Source organism: Gekko japonicus, unplaced genomic scaffold, assembly GCF_001447785.1.
Source record: "Gekko japonicus isolate JY-2015 unplaced genomic scaffold, Gekko_japonicus_V1.1 scaffold159, whole genome shotgun sequence".
Lineage (NCBI taxonomy): Eukaryota > Metazoa > Chordata > Lepidosauria > Squamata > Gekkonidae > Gekko > Gekko japonicus.
In genome coordinates, this window is record NW_015169177.1 from 1,291,958 (window position 1) to 1,310,861 (window position 18,904).

Consider the following 18,904-nt stretch of genomic DNA (forward strand, 5'->3'; position numbering starts at 1 on the left):
CCGGCCCTTGGACAGGCATGGGAAGGCAGAGGTTTGGGCTGTAGTGGGCATGGCCAACTCTGAAGCCAGACGGAACTCCATTTCTGTGCGTTCCTGCCCAAATATAGCCCAGGTTGTGCAAGATCTTGCATAAGTGGAATTGCAAGTGAGGAGTACAATAAGTTTGACTTAGCGCCACAAGTGGCATACCGTGGTCTTTTCCTTGTGTTTCCACCTGTGCGAGAGCCCTAGCATGCATAGAAAACCCATTGTTCTTTATCAGTTTTCTGGCCGACATCATTATTGCAGAGTGCTTGTTGAATCCTAAAGGTGAGAATGGAATTCCTGACAAACCTTGGAACTTTGGAAAGCTCTGGCTGAAGAACTCTCAGCTACCTGAAAGCTATGTAGCTTTTGCCTGCCGTGGAGTGCCCTATACTGCTGAGCATGTCTCTTCCCAGTGTCCTTGACAGTGACTTTCTATATTACTAGATGTTGAAACAGCCTGTGCCCCACAAAATTAAGGGGCCACTCTATTCAAGGTATGTCCACACCCCCAGCCTTTTCCTGGTGAACATATCCCGCTCTTCTCTGCAGGGTTGCTGAATGGGCCATATTGTCCACATTTGTTAAACGTTAGGCTCTGTACATGAGCGTTTAGGGAAATGCTGGCTTCGGGAGAGCTGTCCTCCTGCACAGCATTTTGCCTAATTAAAGTCAGCATCTACTATCAAGAGCATGCCAGTTGTGGGGTTGCACAGTGACCCCAAAGAAGAAAAGTGGGTTACTTTACTGCAACTGATGTTCATCCTCTGCTCATACAGTTCTCCTTTCATTGATAACTGATAACTCTTTGGCTAGTTGGAAAGAACTGAGTAGGAAGGCATTTGCCCCGACATCCAAGTGGATACAGAGGGAGCGGGCCCATGCTCAGTGGGAGGAGCCTCACTGACTGTTCCTTGGCGAAAGAGCTCTGGGAGGTTCCAGAGTTCTCCTGTGCAGAGTCACAAGCATGTGGCTGCTTAGATGACCACTTGAAGCACAGGTAAGCCACCTGCCTTTGCATGAGAGCCAGTTTGGTGTAGTGGTTAAGTGCGCGGACTCTAATCTGGGAGAACCAGGTTTGATTCCCCACTCCTCCACTTGTACCTGGCTGGATGACCTTGGGCAAGCCATAGTTCTGATAAGAGCTGTCCTTGAAAAAGAGCAGTTTCTATCAAGAGCTCTCTCAGCCCCACCTACCTCACAGGGCTGTCTATTGTGGGGAGGGGAAGGGAAAGGAGTTTGTAAGCCGCTCTGAGACTCCTCTGGGTAGTAAAGGGCAGGGTATAAATCCAATCTCTTCTTCTTCTTCTTCGTGGCTGGTTTTATTAGGAGAGAACAGTTCCTGACAGATTGCAGGGAGGCTGAAAGCCATTTCACAGATTACATTGAGTCACAGGCCCAAGCTGCATCTAGCATTTGCTCTGCTATTTTACCCAACCCACACTGGAAGAGAAAAAGATATGGCTCAAAACCACATTCAGATATCCGGGGCCAACACTGTACTGACTACAGAGTCACCCCGAATGGCCATAAAATGGCCATAAATCTATGCAACCATAAAACCGAGAGATCAAACAAAGTGAAAGCAGCATGCAGTCTGGACACTGCCATAAAATCCGACAATCAATCAAAGTGAAAGTGGCATGCAGTGTAGAGGGGAATATGTTGTAGGACTGACTGACTATGCAGGCTGATAGCTCCTGTTTCTTAGAGCAGGACTAAACCTTGCAAATGACATAGGACTGCCACCAAAAAATGGCAGCCCCGTGTCAAGGTCTTCTGCTTGCTCTTTCTATTATCCTATTTCTTGGTAGCATTACATTGCATTGAGAATGTCATTGGTCCACCAGTGGAAGCCAGTGATGCTGGCAGGGAAATGCACAGTACAACATTAAAACATGGGGGAATATATGCCAGATGTTTTAGAATTGCTGAAGGTACTTGACATGGAGTTGCCTTTTTTGGTAGCAGCTCCATGTTCCAGGGACAGATTGCAGAAGAAACAGTGAGAGAGGGAAAGTGCAGAAAGAGAGAGAGAAAACTCTATTAAATATGTTTTCAAAAATATGAAGACTGTTTGAAATGTGATGTGTTCTCTTTGCAGGGGAGAATTGCCAAGGTTGACAACACCTGCTGTGAAACATGTAAGTCTTATTTTTGAGAAAAGACAAAATTATACCACATTTCTGAATATAGATCTATGGATGCCAGGAGTAAAGGGAAAATGAGACAGCCAACTTTGTTAATTAGAGTAAGAGCACACTTTAATCGAAGTTATTGTTTAGACCTACACATTTATGGTGGGTTATTCCTGTGAAGTTGCTCACAGCTGCATCATGAAACAGTATGTTTATGCAAATCTTTTCTTATAAATAAATAAATCTGAATTAACACTATATCTGTCTATATCTCTGTGTCTGCCTGTCTGTCTGTATGTCTATCATCCATCCATCTATCTGTCATCTATATGTCTATCTGTCATCTATCTATAAACCTCTTCAATTGATCTGACAAAAGACAGCCCACCCAGTTCTTGGCTTGACCTCTAGACATGAGAACAGTGAAAAATGTGGACATTTTATCATTGCAGTGCCTTCTTAGTTATGAGAGTGTTCTTCCCTCTGAAACGTACATAGATAAACAGTCAAAAGAGAAGCACTAACTTTCTATTTGATAACAATAGGACTAAAACAAGTTTATCTTTAGCTCATTCACATTGTGCCTGTTGGTTTAAGCCAGTTATTTATCTATTTATTAGATTGTTTTAAAATCCTGTCATGCTTCCAAGGAGCATAGGTATATCCCACACACCCATGTTATCCTTGTGACATTCCTGTGAGGTAGGTTCAGGTGACAGACAGTGGTAGGCTCAAGATTATCCAGTGAACATCATGGTAATATGATCTTTTGAACCTGGGTCCCGCTGGACCGTGGTCCTAGACCAATATCCAACCACTACACCATATTGTATGTGGGGGCATACTAGGGTGTGTGAAAGAACTGCTGGTGGATTATGGGAAATAAATAAATTGATTAAAGTTTTCTGTCAGCTCAAAGTGCACACACACTGAGAGGAGGCTGCTTGTTGCCTCTCTGAATGATTTACTGCTCAAGTCTAATTTTCTTCCTGTCGGCTTCTGCTGTAGAAGGGCAGTTCTGCTGTTCCAACTTACATGTTTCCAATAGGGAGGCATGCCTGGAACAGAGATTCATATAGAAACACAGTGGCCAGACTCCTCCTAAAGTAGATTCAAGTACAGCTTGAGCACACTAGTAATATTAGAGAACACTTCCATCAGGTGTTGCTCATAAATAAACTGAAGAACTTCTGCACATTTCCTCAGGTGTAAATATTCTTTGAACTGGTTACACTCGTTTACTAATTTGTGGTCAATATCATCTTTGTAATGCAATATTATAAGTTTAATATTGTCCTCATCATTCTAAGGTCAGTATTAAGTACTTCAACCCACTGGCTTATGACTCTGTCACTAAAATAGCCTTATTTTAATAACAAATACTTTAAAAACTCCATTAATTTTTGTTGAAGAATTCACTCAAAAAAAAAAGTTGCTTCAGGGGGCCCCCTGGGATTGGGGACCCTGAAGCTTAAGCTTCATTAGTTTCACAGTAGATCCACCTCTGTATTCATACCTTGAATAAAAGTTTCCCCTCTTATTCCCAATCCCCCAGGTCATTCCCCAGTTAGTTGTTCACCCTGACCCTAAATAAAGGCTTAAGTTGCCAAATTATGTGATGGATAATGATAGACAGAATTTGCTCTGGTTCTGAAAGCTATCCTTCCTTTGGAAGGTCAAAATGTCAGCACCTCTCCCGCCCTCAGTTCTATCTCTCTCCTCTTTCTTTTTGTTCTGTTTGTGTGGCAATAAATAAAAGATGGGGCACCCTGCCGCCAGTCCCTATGTAGCCGCAGTAATTGCTGTAACAAAACCCCAGTTTGGGGAAGTGAACTCCAAGCTCGCTCCCTGCCGTTGCTTATCCATATATCAGCAAGTTCCGGTTTTAAGAAATAAAAGTCGTTGGAGCTCTTGATATAATAGACTATCAACTGAAGAGTGTTCGGCAGGTAATTTAATTAAGAGGCCTTTTATCTGCCTACCAGGATTAAAGCACAAAGACAGTTACTGAAAATTGTCAATTAACCTTTACATAAAACAGATGTCAACATCATATTTGAAAGGCTCAGAGAGATTTTTAATTAACTGAGGAAAATACTGCAGAAAATAAACAGTAAGGCAGGGTGGGAATCCCCTGGCAATGCCGCATTTCTTTTGCCCACAGAGCACTTTTGCTGGTACTTGAATATTTCTGAAAATCTCACATTTGGCCAACATTCGGCTTCTGACTGGACAGATTCAAAGGTAGATTTTGTTTTCTGCTGATCCAGGGTTGAGACAGTCTAAGGCAAATATTAGGGTTGCTAGTTTTAGGGCCAAATTCAAGCCACTTACCGTGAGCATTGGAAAGCACCTTCTGTTTTCAGTCACTTTGCAGGTCTTGTGAACACATTTGCAGCATTTCAGCAGTAATTCTCGCTATGCCATTTTCACTGGGGTTGCCTTCAATGCCCCTTAAAACCACATGAGTCAGTACAGCCAATAGGATTGACGACTGAGTGAGGAAATGAGGGTGAGGACAGTAAGGGCAGAGAAGGAGGGAAAGGGAGCTAAGAGGAAGAAGGAGGGGCCGTGGTTCTGTGGCAGAGCATCTTCTTGGAATGCAGAAGGTCCCAGGTTCAATCCCTGGCATCTCCAGTTAAAAGATCTGGCAGTAGGTGGTGTGGAAGACCTCTGCCTGAGACCCTGGAGAGACACTGCCAGTCTGAATAGACAATACTGACTTTGGTGGACCAAAAGTCTGATTCAGTATAAGGCAATTTCATGTGCTTTCAAGAACCAACCAAGAAGACGGAAGAACACCAATGGCTTGGATCCTGCCTAATTTTCTGAGGGCACAAGGGTGATTACTTTCATCAGTTCCTTCCATGGCAGCCTAAAACACCCACTGGAATGCTGTTCCTGGGGGGGAGGGGAGACAGGAATAGCCTGTGGAAATCTAGGCAGGATCCAATCCAGTGTAAATATTCAGCTAGATGATGATGATGATGATGATGATGATGATGATGATGATGATGATGATGATTTGGTAGTTTGTTGATCTGCACCAGATTGCCATTTTCTAAGTGAATATCAAGGTGCAGCCTTAGTCATTCATGATGAAAACAGTTGTGGCATTTTGTGTGCTGGCCTGGTAGTTCCAGTTGTATGAGTAAGGGCATCTGGAATGTACTGGGAAAATTCAGTAAGGATGTTTTTCGGCAGAGGCCATTTGAAGACTTCCAGAGAAATTCAAACAAGGAGGATTTCAGAAGCACCCCTGCTTGTAGGTTTACTTGAGGACATTGCTGGGGGTGGGAATCATATTGTTATGTGCCCCTAATTACCCTAGCCATTGAGAATCTAGCTTGGTCCTCTCTTCATAGCCCCATCCCATTAGGAGCTCAACTACATCTTAATGGGCTTTTCTGCTTTCTCATTTTCCTCAGCTGAATGCTCGCGTTGCATCATTTCCCCCCCAGATGTGTTTTGCTCCCTCTAGTGGTTGATTTGATGTTACATCACTGTATGTCCAGCATATCTCCCTGCAGTTTTAAACTGCAGGTTTTTATACTGGACATAAGGCAATGTAATATCAAATTGACCACTAAAGAGAACAAAACGTGTCCAGAAAAGACCCCCCCCCCCGAAGCAACACACAAGCGAGGAAAAGAGAATGCAGAAAAGACCCATGTTTTCTTTGGTGCTGTCTCAGGTCAGTTCAAGTGGCATGCATTGGTTGTTCCATGCTTTCCAGGTGCATTCAGGCCTGAGTTGGATTAGGGTTGTGGAATGTGTGGAGAAGGGGGAGAGAGTTTCCCAACACAGCCATTTTGCTAACCTGAAGGCCCAAGGGAGCATGCTATTTGACCCACTGGATTACGGTAACATGTAGTTCAAAAGTACCCACGAAACTCTCAGTAGGGAAAATAGCACGATGGGAAAACAGCACGAGCAGGCAAAGGTCTAAGCCTCGATCTGAATCAGACCTGCACACATGGGAACCATGGGACACACCTCTTGAGCCAGCCCTGTGACATTTCCAGGGAAAATATAATTTGGACTCTGGCCTTAAAATGTTGGAAAGCTGGGAACTGGCATGTTGCAATATTTAAACATTCATGTGGAAGTGGCTTGTATGTCCTTCCATTGTATCTTATGCATTGAAAACGGGTAACCAAGCTGGGTGCAATTGGATCAAACCTCCCTCAGTCAGGTGCAAAGAAAAGACAAGATCAGTGCTGACAGTTATTTTGTGGTGGGGCTTGTGTCAACTATTGTGGCTCTCTGCATCCCCATTCTTCTTGGACAAGTTTTATCAAACGGAGTGATGAAATCCTTCAAAGCAGTGCTGGCTTTTGCCACCCAGCAGCCAGAAACACTTTCTGAATCAGGAAGCTTTGTTGTTGTTGTTGTTTTATCCAAGAGGAAACATGAAACCCTAGCAAGGCAGGGGAGACTTAATCTTGCAGAAAGTTGCTACTTAGACAGATAGATAAATATGTGGGGGTGCACTGTGAGCTTAGGTGCATTGATATGCTCTGGGAAAATGGAATAAATGGAATGAAAATACAAATGCACTGGGGAATGCCTAGACTACAGGGCCATAATCTGCCTGGAATTTGTCTTGCACAATGTCCTGGTTGATTGTCTGCTGGTTGATCACTGCTGAATCTTGAGTGTAGAATTGCAGTCCTGTGTTTTATAAACAAATACCCTGATTAGATTTTGAATGTTTAAAGAAATTCCTCTCATTTTTGGAAAAGTTCAACATTTGTGGTCCAAACATATTGACAAGGTTTCAGTGCTGCTCTTCTCTGTGCCATTTTTTCTTCTTCTTTGACCTGCCTGACCTCGGCACACACTGCTACTTAATCCAGCGGGTCAAGGCAACCAACATGACTCAGTGGATGATGTCATGATGCTACATGTGATGCAATGGTGCTGCAGATGCCTGTAAACCTAATCTGATGGTGCAGTTTACGTAGACATTAGGGGGGTATGCTTTGAAAATGTTTTGTGTTGATTTTGGATTCCTAGTAATGCTGCAGTTAAGGTTACTCACGGTGATTGTTTTGTTGAGATGTTCTGTTTCCCCCTCGCCCCGGGTTGCCATGGATGCTCTCACTGAGATGTTCTTGGAGGTGGTCTCGGGCTTCCACCCGCTTGCTGCCACTCGTGGGAATCTGAGTCAAGCCCCTTGCCCTGAGCTCCTTGGAGTTCGGGAGCCCCCAAACTCGTCTCAAGAATCCAGTGATCCGGTGGCTTCATGGAAGCAAGTTCCAGAGCCAACCGTTCTCGTCGCACTGAAAACCGGAAGTTCCTGTCCCCTTAAATTTTAAAGGGACTAGAAGCACCATCCAACAGCTGGTAATAACTAAGAGCTGATAGTGGGGTGGACAGAGGCCAGGTCTACTGGCCACTGACCATAATAGAGCCATGATGTCCTATGGCTGCAGAGAGGAAACAGTAGGGCCTCTCTACAGCCCATGGGCTATAATAATGGCACCATTATTTCCAGTGTCAAGTAGACCTGGCCTATCTCCACTCCACTGTCAGCTGTCAGCTAGCAGATGGGGGGGGGGACATATCTGGACAGCAGGGGGAAATGGAGAATGGTCAGCTTGGCCCTGACCCGGGTAGTCCAGGCAAATCCTGTCTCGTCAGATCTTGAAAGCTAAGCAGGGTCAACTCTGGCAAGTACTTGGATGGAAGCCCTCCTTGGAATAACAGAGGTGGGAGGTTGGGGGTAGGCTTTATTTAATCACCTCTCTGTCTTGGCTGGAGAACCATCCCTGGTGTGTCTTTTTCTCCAGATGTTCTCAGGGAACTTCTGTTCTTGCCTTTTTAGGTGTGGAACCAGAGTGCAAACAAGTCACTGGCAGGCTGGAGTATGTTAAAGTGGGCGACTGTATCACTGTAAGCCAGCTGAATATCCATTACTGTGAGGTAAGCTACCCTTATTTTTTGAAAAGCCAACCAAAAGGGTAGGCTGTTTTCGGAGTCAATGCACGGCACGTTTTGGTACACACTGGCAACAGATCCCAAACACCAGGGTCCATTCACCTTCCGTGCAGTAGGTCCTGTTTCCTTTATGGAAAAGTAATGCCCCTTTCTCTCTCCACTCATCCATCTCTAACAATACAGCAACAGACAACAGACTTCTTAAATTCAATAAAAGCGCATTATATCTTTTGCACAACCCAGCATAATGGTGGAGGCCTGCACAACATGGAAAGTATTCAAGCAATTAGCCCTCAAATTAATTGGCCATTAAGAAGCCTTTGAATCGCAGTGCTATCTTTGTGTCAACAGACTAAGCTTTTCCAGGAAAATATTGACACAACTGTGAAAACTTGATTCTGAGCATTAGCAGCTCGGACTTTTGCTGCACCTGGTGCTTTTACCTGTGAATGAATTTTGTTTTAATGTTCGGCTTTAATTGTTTTAAAATTTTCAAGTACCTGCTTGTGTGTATAAATATGTAATAGGGAAATGGTCAGATTTAGTGGTGGTTTTTATCTGCGAGCTTGTTTCTCGTCGGTATAGCTGCTTTTAATCTTTCTGCAAAATTTGTATTGTTTTTAAGGTTTTTTTAATCTTGTATTTTTAAAAAATCTTGTTGTTGGACATATGCTTTTGTGCCTGTTCAGCTCATTGCAGTGGTGTTAGCCCCTTTGAGTCTGCAGCGAGATGGTGGCATAACTTTTTTTTAGAAAAAATAAATCTGTCTGTTGCCCAGATTCAGCAAGGGGTTGTTACATGCATCAGCAGATTTGCAGCTTATGCACTGATTGTGCATGCCAGCATGGGCCACACACCTAGCAGTTGCTCGTGTGATCGGACACAGGGAGTCTCCTAACTCCTGGGCACCTCAGAAAGGGTCTGAGCCATGCTGTCGCCACCTCCTGATGTCCTCTGGCCATGGCATCACGTTTGCCCCCAACTTCAATGGTGCTCAGTGGTAGAACCTGCAATACTTCTTGTGACTAAGGTTGCCAGGCCACTGCCTCAACACCCAGAAGCTTTTGTGGTGGGGCACGGGGAGGGGAAGCAGTGATCAACATGGTTACCCAGAAAGGATGTGCATTGCCATCACCATCCCCATTTCCCCCCTTGTGGCTCTATTGAGCAAGTGTGGGGGATGTGGCACCATTGGCAGGAGGACTCCTGCCACAAGCAGGTAAGTTGGCAACCCTGCCTCAGAACCACCATGCAAACTGCTGCTGCCCACCTTAAACACCAGAGTTTGTATCACAATCAGCATGTTAAACCAGGGTTAAACCAGTTATTTTGCAAAACCTGGTTAAGTGGGAAATTATGGTTAGGAGGAGTGCACAGAATCATAGAATCACAGGGGTGGAAGGGGCCATACAGGCCATCTAGTCCAACCCCCTGCTCAATGCAGGATCAGCCGAGCAGCTGTTTGTGCAGCTGCTGCTTAAAGACTGACAATGAGGGGGAGCTCACCACCCTCCAAGGCAGCTGATTCCGCTGTTGCACAACTCTTGCTGTAAAAAAGTTTTTCCGAATATCCAGCCAGTACCTTCCTGCCCTTAATTCAAACCCATGATTACGAGTCCTGTCCTCTGCTGCCAACAGGAACAGCTCCCTGCCCTCCTCTAAGAGACAGCCCTTTCGTATACTTAAGGAGAACAAATGTCCACCCTCAACTTCCTCTTCTCCAGACTAAACATTCCCAAGTCCCTCAGCCTTTCCTCACAGGGCTTGGTCTCCAGGCCCCTGATCATCCTCATCGCTCTCCTCTGCACCCGCTCCATTCTGTCCACATCCTTTTGGGAGTGAGGCCTCCAGAACTGCACACAGTACTCCAGGTGTGGCCTGACCAATGCAGTGTACAGCGGAACTATGACATCTTGTGATTTGTGATGTTTAATGCTAAATCTTGGTTAGTACAAACAAAAGAAGAATGTGGGGGGGGCCTGCGGTGAGGGGCACAAGTGTGAATGCTGAAGTCAGCTCCCAAATTGCAGATAAATAATTTTGCATCACAACCTGACAGTTTATCTCCTCCCTGAGTTTGTATTTTATTTGTTCATTTATTTATTTGATTTTTATCCCATCCTCCCCGCAAGCAGGCCTAGGGCAGATGACAACATACAATATACTGAACAAAGAATAAAACAGTTTAAAAGCCCTAAAAACAACTATTGCAGATTCCGACTAGGGGTGTGCAAAAAAAATAATTTGGCCCATTCGGATTCCGCCGAATCGGACAGAATCAATTTCAGGTGGCAGTAAGACTCCTGCATGTCAGTTTCCTTAGTACCAGCAGATCTGAGAGTCTTTCGGCCAGCCAAATGTCAATTTCAGCCCCATTATATCCTATGGGCCATTGAAGTAAATGGCAAAAACATAGGGTATATTCTGGGGGCTGAAGGGGAGGGGACTTGAGGGAGAGACTCCAAACTCACTGGAGCCTCTCCCCAAGATACCCACCAAGTTTCAAAAACATTGGACCAGGGGGTCCAATTCTACGGGCCCCCAAACAGGTTGCCCCCATCCCCTCCATTGTTCTCTATGGTGGGAAAGTTAATTTTTCCCCACGGTGCTGTTAGTGGCTGGGGGGGGAGGGGGTTTGAGGGAGAGGCTCCAAATTTTCAGGGTAGCGTCAGGAGCCTCTTCCCACATAAACCCCCATGTACCAAAGCAATTGGACCAGTGGGCTCGATTCTATGGGCACACAAACAGGTTACCCCATTACCTCCATTGTTTCCAATGGGGAAACCCAGCCAGCAGCACTTAAGGCAGGCAAGCAGGCGGCATCAAGCAGCCAGACTCTCCCAGAGAATCTCAGGGAAAGTGAACTGTCTTGGGAGGTGCTTGTTTGCCATGAGAACAAGTGGCACACTCCAGAACAAGTGGCACTGTGGCAGTGCCCCCCCCCCCAGCAAGGGGTTGGGGGCTATCCAGTGTTTTGCACGGAGTGTCACATGTATGACTATCTGCCCACCGGGCAGAAGTCTTGGGTGTGTGCTCGGTGCAAGGAGCTCCTGGTTCTCAGGGAACGTGTGTGCTCCCTTGAGGCCAAGGTGGCTGACCTGGAGAAGCAGAGACAGTCAGCTAGGCACACAGAAAAGACTCTCGGGGACTTGTTAGCTTCGTCCCACTCTGGATCTGGCAGCCCCGCTGCTGTCAGGGAGCATGAGGGTCTAGGGGAAACAGGGCACCATGCTGAGGATAAGGGGAATGTGCCCTCAGAAGGGACCTCTTCCCCAGCTGGTGAGCGGCTCTCCTTTTGCACCAAGGAACCATCCCTGAGCAGGGTGGGAGGGGGGCTCTTGGTAGTGGGTGATTCGATCCTTAGGCAGGTAGACAGCTGGGTGGCGAACCCGCGTACTGACCGTATGGTGACTTGCCTGCCTGGTGCGAAGGTAGCGGACATTACGCGTGTTTTAGATAGGCTGGTAGATAGTGCTGGGGAGGAGCCAGTGGTCGTGGTGCATGTCGGCACCAACGATGTGGGGAAATGCAGTCGTGAGGTCCTGGAGGAGAAATTTAGGCTGCTGGGCAGGAAACTTAGGTCCAGGACCTCCAAGGTAGCCTTCTCAGAAGTGTTACCTGTTCCACGCGCAGGGCCGGAGAGACAGGCAGAGATCAGGAGTCTCAATGCGTGGATGAGACGATGGTGTAGGGGGGAAGGGTTCAGGTTTGTTAGGCACTGGGATACTTTTTGGAACAAGAGGGAGCTGTACAGGCGAGACGGTCTCCACTTGTCCCGAGAAGGAACCAGGCTGCTGGCACTTAAAATCAAAAAGGTGGCAGAGCAGCTTTTAAACTGAATATTGGGGGAAAGCCGACAGGAGATGAAAAGTCTCTGGTTCGGGTTGGCTCATCTGAGAGAGGTGAGGGGGTACCGGTTGCTTTTCTACAGGGAGGTGGATTGAAATTGTCCACAGAGGCCATGGCTGGTGACATGGACTGCCGGACAACGACTCGAGATAGCAAGAGGAAGGATGCAGGCTTAACTTGTAAGGGAAATTACAGCTGTTTCTATACAAATGCTAGAAGTGTCCGAGGTAAAATCGGGGAGTTGGAGTGCTTGGTGTCGGAGGGAAAAATAGACATTGTGGGTATTTCTGAAACTTGGTGGGATGAGGAAAATCAGTGGGACACAGTGATTCCCGGTTATATATTATATCGGAAGGATAGGGGGGGAAGGGTTGGAGGTGGGGTAGCTCTGTATGTCAGAGAGGGTATAAAGTCTAGAAAGATTGAGAGGCTAAGTGAATTGGATTCGCTTCTGGAAGTTCTATGGGTTGAAATAGGGGGGCCAAAAGGAAACTTAACACTGGGAGTTTGTTATCGCCCACCAGATCAAAAGATAGAGGAGGATTATAAAATGATGAATGCCTTAAAGATAGCAACTAGACAAAAACACTGTGTAATAATAGGTGATTTTAACTACCCACACATTGATTGGGTCAATATGTGTTCTAGTCGGGAAAAAGAGATTGAGTTTCTAGACACTCTAAATGACTGTGCTATGGAGCAGATGGTCACGGAACCTACCAGGGGAGAGGCGATCCTTGATTTGGTCCTAAGTAACACTCAAGACCTGGTGAGAGATGTAAAAGTGATTGCACCGCTTGGAAACAGTGATCATAATGTTGTTGAGTTCATCATTTGTACAAATAGAGAATTGGCCAAAAAGACTCACACAACCATTTTTAACTTTAAAAGGGGTAATTTCTCTGATATGAGGGGACACGTGGGGAGGAAACTGAAAGGAAAAGTAGAAAGGGTCAAAACAATTGGGGAAGCTTGGGATCTATTTAAAACTACGATCCTAGAAGCTCAAAAAATATATATTCCGCAGGTTAGGAAAGGCACAAACAGGTATAGGAAAAAGCCTGCATGGTTAACAAACAGAGTAATGGAGGCTGTAAAAAGTAAAAAGAATTCCTTTAAGCAGTGGAAAGCTAGTCACAGTGAGGCTGATAAAACGGAACACAGGCTATGGCAAATAAAATGCAAGTCTGAGGTCAGGCAGGCAAAAAGGGAATATGAGGAGCATATAGCAAAAAACGTAAAAACCAACAATAAAACTTTCTTCAAATACATTAGAAACAGGAAACCAGCCAGGGAGGCAGTGGGGCCCTTGGACGACCAAGGGGTAAAAGGAGTATTGAAGGATGATAGGGAAATGGCTGAGAAGCTAAATGCATTTTTTGCCTCCGTCTTCACTGTGGAAGATGAGAAGTGCTTGCCCACTCCAGAACCACTGATTTCAGGAGGGGTGTTGGAAGACCTGAGTCAGATTGAGGTGACGAGAGAGGAGGTCCTAAAACTGATAGACAACTTAAAAACTGAAAAATCACCAGGCCCAGATGGCATACATCCGAGAGTTCTGAAAGAACTCAAATGTGAACTTGTAGATCTCCTGACAAAGATATGTAATCTTTCCTTAAAATCTGCCTCCATTCCTGAGGATTGGAAGGTAGCTAATGTCACTCCCATCTTTAAAAAGGGTTCCAGAGGAGATCCGGGAAATTACAGGCCAGTCAGTCTGACGTCGATACCGGGTAAATTGGTGGAAACCATTATTAAGGAAAGAATTAGTAGGCACATAGATGAACAAAACCTATTGAGGCAGACTCAGCACGGTTTCTGTAAGGGAAGATCTTGTCTCACTAACCTGTTAGTGTTCTTTGAGGGGGTGAACAAACATGTGGACAAGGGGGATCCAATAGATATTATTTACCTTGACTTCCAGAAAGCTTTTGATAAAGTTCCTCATCAAAGGCTCCTAAGTAAGCTCAAAAATCATGGGATAGAAGGACAAGTCCTTTTATGGATCAAAAACTGGCTAGTTCATAGAAAACAGAGAGTGAGTGTAGGTGGGCAATTTTCTCAGTGGAGGGTGGTAAGCAGTGGGGTACCGCAGGGATCAGTACTTGGTCCACTGCTTTTTAACTTGTTCATTAATGATTTGGAGATGGGAGTAAGCAGTGAAGTGGCTAAATTTGCGGATGATACGAAGTTGTTCAGGGTGGTGAAAACCAGTGAGGATTGTGAGGCACTCCAAGGGGATCTGTCAAGGATGGGCGAGTGGGCGTCAACATGGCAAATGGGGTTCAATGTGGCCAAGTGCAAGGTGATGCACATTGGAGCCAAAAATCCTAAATATAAATACACATTGATGGGGTCTGAACTGGCAGAGACTGAGCAAGAGAGAGATCTTGGAGTTGTAGTGGATAACTCACTGAAAATGTCGAGACAGTGTGTGACTGCAATAAAGAAGGCCAATGCTATGCTGGGGATTATTAGGAAGGGTATTGTAAACAGATCAGCCAATATCATAATGCCGCTATATAAATCAATGGTGCGACCTCATTTGGAATACTGTGTGCAGTTCTGGTCACCACACCTTAAAAAGGATATTATAGCTTTGGAAAAAGTGCAGAAAAGGGCAACTCGAATGATAAAAGGGTTGGAACACTTTCCCTATGAGGAAAGGTTAAAGCGCTTAGGGCTCTTTAGCTTGGAGAAAAGACGACTGAGGGGTGACATGATCGAGGTTTATAAGATTATGCATGGGAAAGAGCAGGTAGAGAAAGAGGTACTTTTCTCCCTTTCTCTCAATACAAGAACTCGTGGGCACTCCATGAAACTGCAGAGCGGTCGGTTTAGAATGGATAAAAGGAAGTACTTCTTCACCCAAAGAGTGATTAACACATGGAATTCACTGCCACAGGAAGTGGTGGAGGCTACAAGCATGGACGGCTTCAAAAGGGAATTAGATAAGCATATGGAGCAGAGGTCCATCAGTGGATATTAGCCACAAGGTATAGATAGGGGCTCTGGGGCAAGTGATGCTTTGTCTTCTTGGTGCTTGGGGGGGGTCAACAGTGGGAGGGCTTCTAATGTCCTGGCCCCACTGGTGGACCTCCTGATGGCACTGGTATTTCTGGCCACTGTGTGACACAGAGTGTTGGACTGGATGGGCCTTTGGCCTGATCCAACATTGGCGTCTCTTATGTTCTTATGTTCTAACCCCAAAAGACCAACAGGAAAAACATTTATACAGGCCTTGCCCTGTGTAAATTGATGGTGCAACCAGAAGTCCAGGAATGCAGCAGGTCAGGCCAGGGTAGAGTTGGGTAGAGTTGACTCTCTCTCCCCCCTCCCAAGCAAGGAAGGTGGTGTGCAAAGCAACACCACCAACCTTGAATGCTGTACATGCATGCAGCAATTGGCTGAAACTGGCCTCCCCTCCAGTCCCCAGAATATACCGTATGTTTTTGCCATTGACTTTAATGGCCCATAGGATATAATGGGACCAGATTGCTGCCGAATTTCGGCGGCAAGCTGATTCAGATCAGAGAATTGGTCCGCAGCAGCCCGTAAGGGGCCCGAATGGGTCATTTTTGGGGGTGCATTCGGTTCGGACAAACCGAATGCACATCCCTAATTCCAACTCAATCACAAGATGGCATTTCCAAAATTCATGGTGCCCAAGTAGATAGTGGATGTACTGGGAACCGAGATGTAAATTCTTGACTGCAATAATAGATCAATTGTAAAAAATTCCTGACACCGATAAATTAATATTTCTGCTGTCAGACGCAGACCCTACAGTTTCCTATAGGGCAGCACTCTTTGTCTTAGCGCGTAGTAAAATCAGGGCCAAGTACATAGGAAAATGAAATGAAATTGAACTGTAAAATGGCAATGTAAAACAGCAATGTTTGAGGCTGTGTATGTGTTTCTGGAGACGGGTATCTATATTTAAGATTTTAATTATTTTAAATACTGAATGTGCAGATTTTAGAGGTTACTATATTTTAAATCTAATTCAAATTCCAGTACTGTAAGTTGTCTAATTTGTGTATTGTTTAAATTTAAATTGTAAATTGTAATGGCCAATGGCTATACAATAAATTTTACTACTAAGTCGATAGAGGCATATATGGTCCAGGTTCCCTGAATGGTAGAATCATCGCTATCGGACTCAAAGGGCCACTTAAGCTTAGAATCATCGCCATCGGACTCAAAGGGCCACTTAAGTTGCTCTTGTGCAGAATCTGGAGCTCAGAATGTTGTTAGTGTCACAGAAGCCAAAGATTTCTTCTTTCACTTTCAGGGCAAATGTCCCAGCAAAGCCGTTTACGACATTACAGCACACAGCATTGAAGACCAGTGCTCTTGCTGTTCTGCCACCGCGATGGACTCGATGCAGGTGCCCCTCCACTGTCCCAATGGCTCCATAGTACAGCACGAAGTCTTTAATGCCAGACGCTGTGAATGTCTCTCTCGGAAATGCAAGCCATAAATACCACTGGGGAGCTGATGAGCCTGCAAGCTGTTTGTTCCCTGCCTATAAATTTACAATCAGCGTCTCATTTTTGCATTTTGATTCTGCTGTCCTAGCCAAAGCATTCATTACAACATACCAAGCAATAAACTCAAACTTAGCTGCATAGTTTGGACATTTTACTTTCCAACAATATCACTGTTGCAATATTCTGTGCTTTCAAAAATGTGTTTATTTGCCTGAAATATTTCTGATCTGCCCACGCTTGAGACGACTCACAACGTTGTAGAACAAGAAGATGCAACTGCTACCACCAGGACCCATAAAGCGGCCCAGGTTTCTGCACTTTTCCCGCTTGACAGTCTGGCTCCTCTATCGTTGCTAATGATGCCATCTAAGTAAAAGGCCAGACTGTGAGCCAGGGGAGTAGGGTGGGATCAAGAAACCGGATCTGTGTTGCGTTTAAATGGCTATGAGAGTTCCACAGGTTCAGTTTACTTTTGTTGGCCTGCCGTTTCTTTGGCTTTGGGAAACACAGGCTCACAGAGTCACCTTGGCATAAGTACCGAAGCACAACATCTTAATCTGTGAATCACCTGATTTGTTTCTATTTAACATTCCAAGTACATGAACACTGGTCAGGTTGTCAGTCAGGAAATGAATGTGAATGGTTGACTTGATATAACAACCCCTTAATTCACTTCGACCTTTGGTTTCTTAAGAATGGAGAGACTCCTGATTGAAATATGTTAAAACTAGCAGTAAAGCCCGTTGTGGAAATAAATACAACGAAATCTAGAAAGAGGCTCTGGGGGAGTGCTCTGGCTTAGGGCAAACAGTGTCATTTTGCTGTGGTGACCTCAGCAGGGTATAATGACAGAGTCCACTGTTTTCTCCAGAGGAACTGATCTCTGCTCCCTGAAGAGCAGTTGTAATTTTGAGTGATCTGTAGCCCTCACCTGGAGATTGGCAACAATTGTTACCCAGGATGAAATGGCTGGTTTGGAGGGTGAAGTCTATGGCATTCTACCTGTCTGAGGTCCCACCCCTCCGCAAACCCCACCCTCTCCAGGCTCCATCCCTCAAATCCCCAGGAATTTGCCAGCCTGGAGTTGGCAACCCCATCTCCTTCCCAGCTAACCATCAACCTACCATTATCTGCCCCTTTGACTTGAGCTGACTTCCGCCCTCCCTTCTGCAGAGCAATTGAAATTTTGAGCGGTCTCCAGCCCTCACCTGGAGATTGGCAACAATGGTTCCCCATGAGGGACTGAGTGGTTTGGAGGGTGGAGTCTATGGCATTGTACCTGTCTGAGGTCCCACCCCTCCTCAAACCTCACCCTCTTCAGGCTCCATCCCTCAAATCTCCAGGAATTTCCCATCTGGAGTTGGCAACCCTATCAGGATTGGCCCCAATATGTTTTCTCCCAAAGACCATAATAGGTGACAGGACCAAGCTTAGTTGCCTACCAACAGGCACTGAGGGGAAAGTAGGGTTGCCTGCTCTAAGGAGGGAAATACCTGGAGGTTTGGGGGGTGGATTCTGTAGAGGGCAGCATGGGGGGGGGCGGAAGGACTCAGCAGGTATAATGTCATAGGGTCTACCCTCCAAAGCAGCCATTTTCTCCAGGGGAAACTGATCTCTGTCATCTGGAGATCAATTGTAGCAGTGGGAGATCTCCAGGTCCCACCTGGAGATTGGCAACCCTAGGGGAAAGTCAGCTGCACAGCAGGGGGTTGAAGAGAATGGTTTGATGGCTGCTGGGCCAAGATTGGCAACAATAGTTCCCCAGGAGCAAATAGCTGGGTTGGAGGGTGGAGTCTATGGCACTGTAACCTGTCTGAGGTCCCCCTCTCCCCAGGCAGCTTTTAAAACCTGATCCCGGGACCTACACCCCCCCAGACATTCCAACTGCCTTGCGGGGGGGGGAGTATGAGGTGTGGAATGCAGTGAAGTCCAATCAGCTTCCATATGCAAAAGACCTTGAAGGTTCCATATGCAACTGACATTCCAACTGCCTTGCGGGGAGGGGGGTGAGTTTGAGGTGTGGAATGCAGTGAAGTCCAATCAGCTTTGTCGATAAATTGCAGCACTTTGAAGTAGCACCAGAGCTTTAAGAGCTCTCCAGCTGTCCCCTGGAGACTGGCAACAGCTTGTTTGGAGGGTGGGGAGTATGGCATTGTATCTGTCTGAGGTCCCCCTCTTCCTCCTCCTCCTCCTCAGACCCCACCCTCAGCAGGCTTCATCCCTAAAATATCCTGGAAGTTTCCAACCTAGACTTGGCAACCCTATGTCCTTTCCAGGCAACCATCAGCCTAACCTTTATCTGCCTGTCTGTCTTCAAGCCTCTGCCTAGGGAAAGCAGCTGTCATCATTCTCCTCTCCCCCTATGAGGTATGTTAAGGTTGAAAGTGTGTGAATGGTCCATAATCCCCCAGGCAGCTTTTAAAACATGATCCTGGGACCTACACACCACCAGACATT

At 45.8% G+C, this 18,904-nt stretch overlaps 1 protein-coding gene across 1 annotated transcript in view; it reads left to right on the forward strand.

Annotated features, from left to right (window-relative positions):
- The window catches only part of LOC107114512 (von Willebrand factor-like), a 53,661-nt gene extending 37,082 nt beyond the window's left edge, over window positions 1-16,579 (forward strand). The window contains exons 10-12 of the mRNA XM_015416025.1: window positions 2,129-2,168; window positions 7,993-8,090; window positions 16,249-16,579. Of these exons, the coding sequence (XP_015271511.1) occupies window positions 2,129-2,168; window positions 7,993-8,090; window positions 16,249-16,437 (327 nt within the window). The 3' untranslated portion in view covers window positions 16,438-16,579. The remainder of the gene's footprint in view (window positions 1-2,128; window positions 2,169-7,992; window positions 8,091-16,248) is intronic.
- The last annotated feature ends 2,325 nt before the right edge of the window (window positions 16,580-18,904 follow it).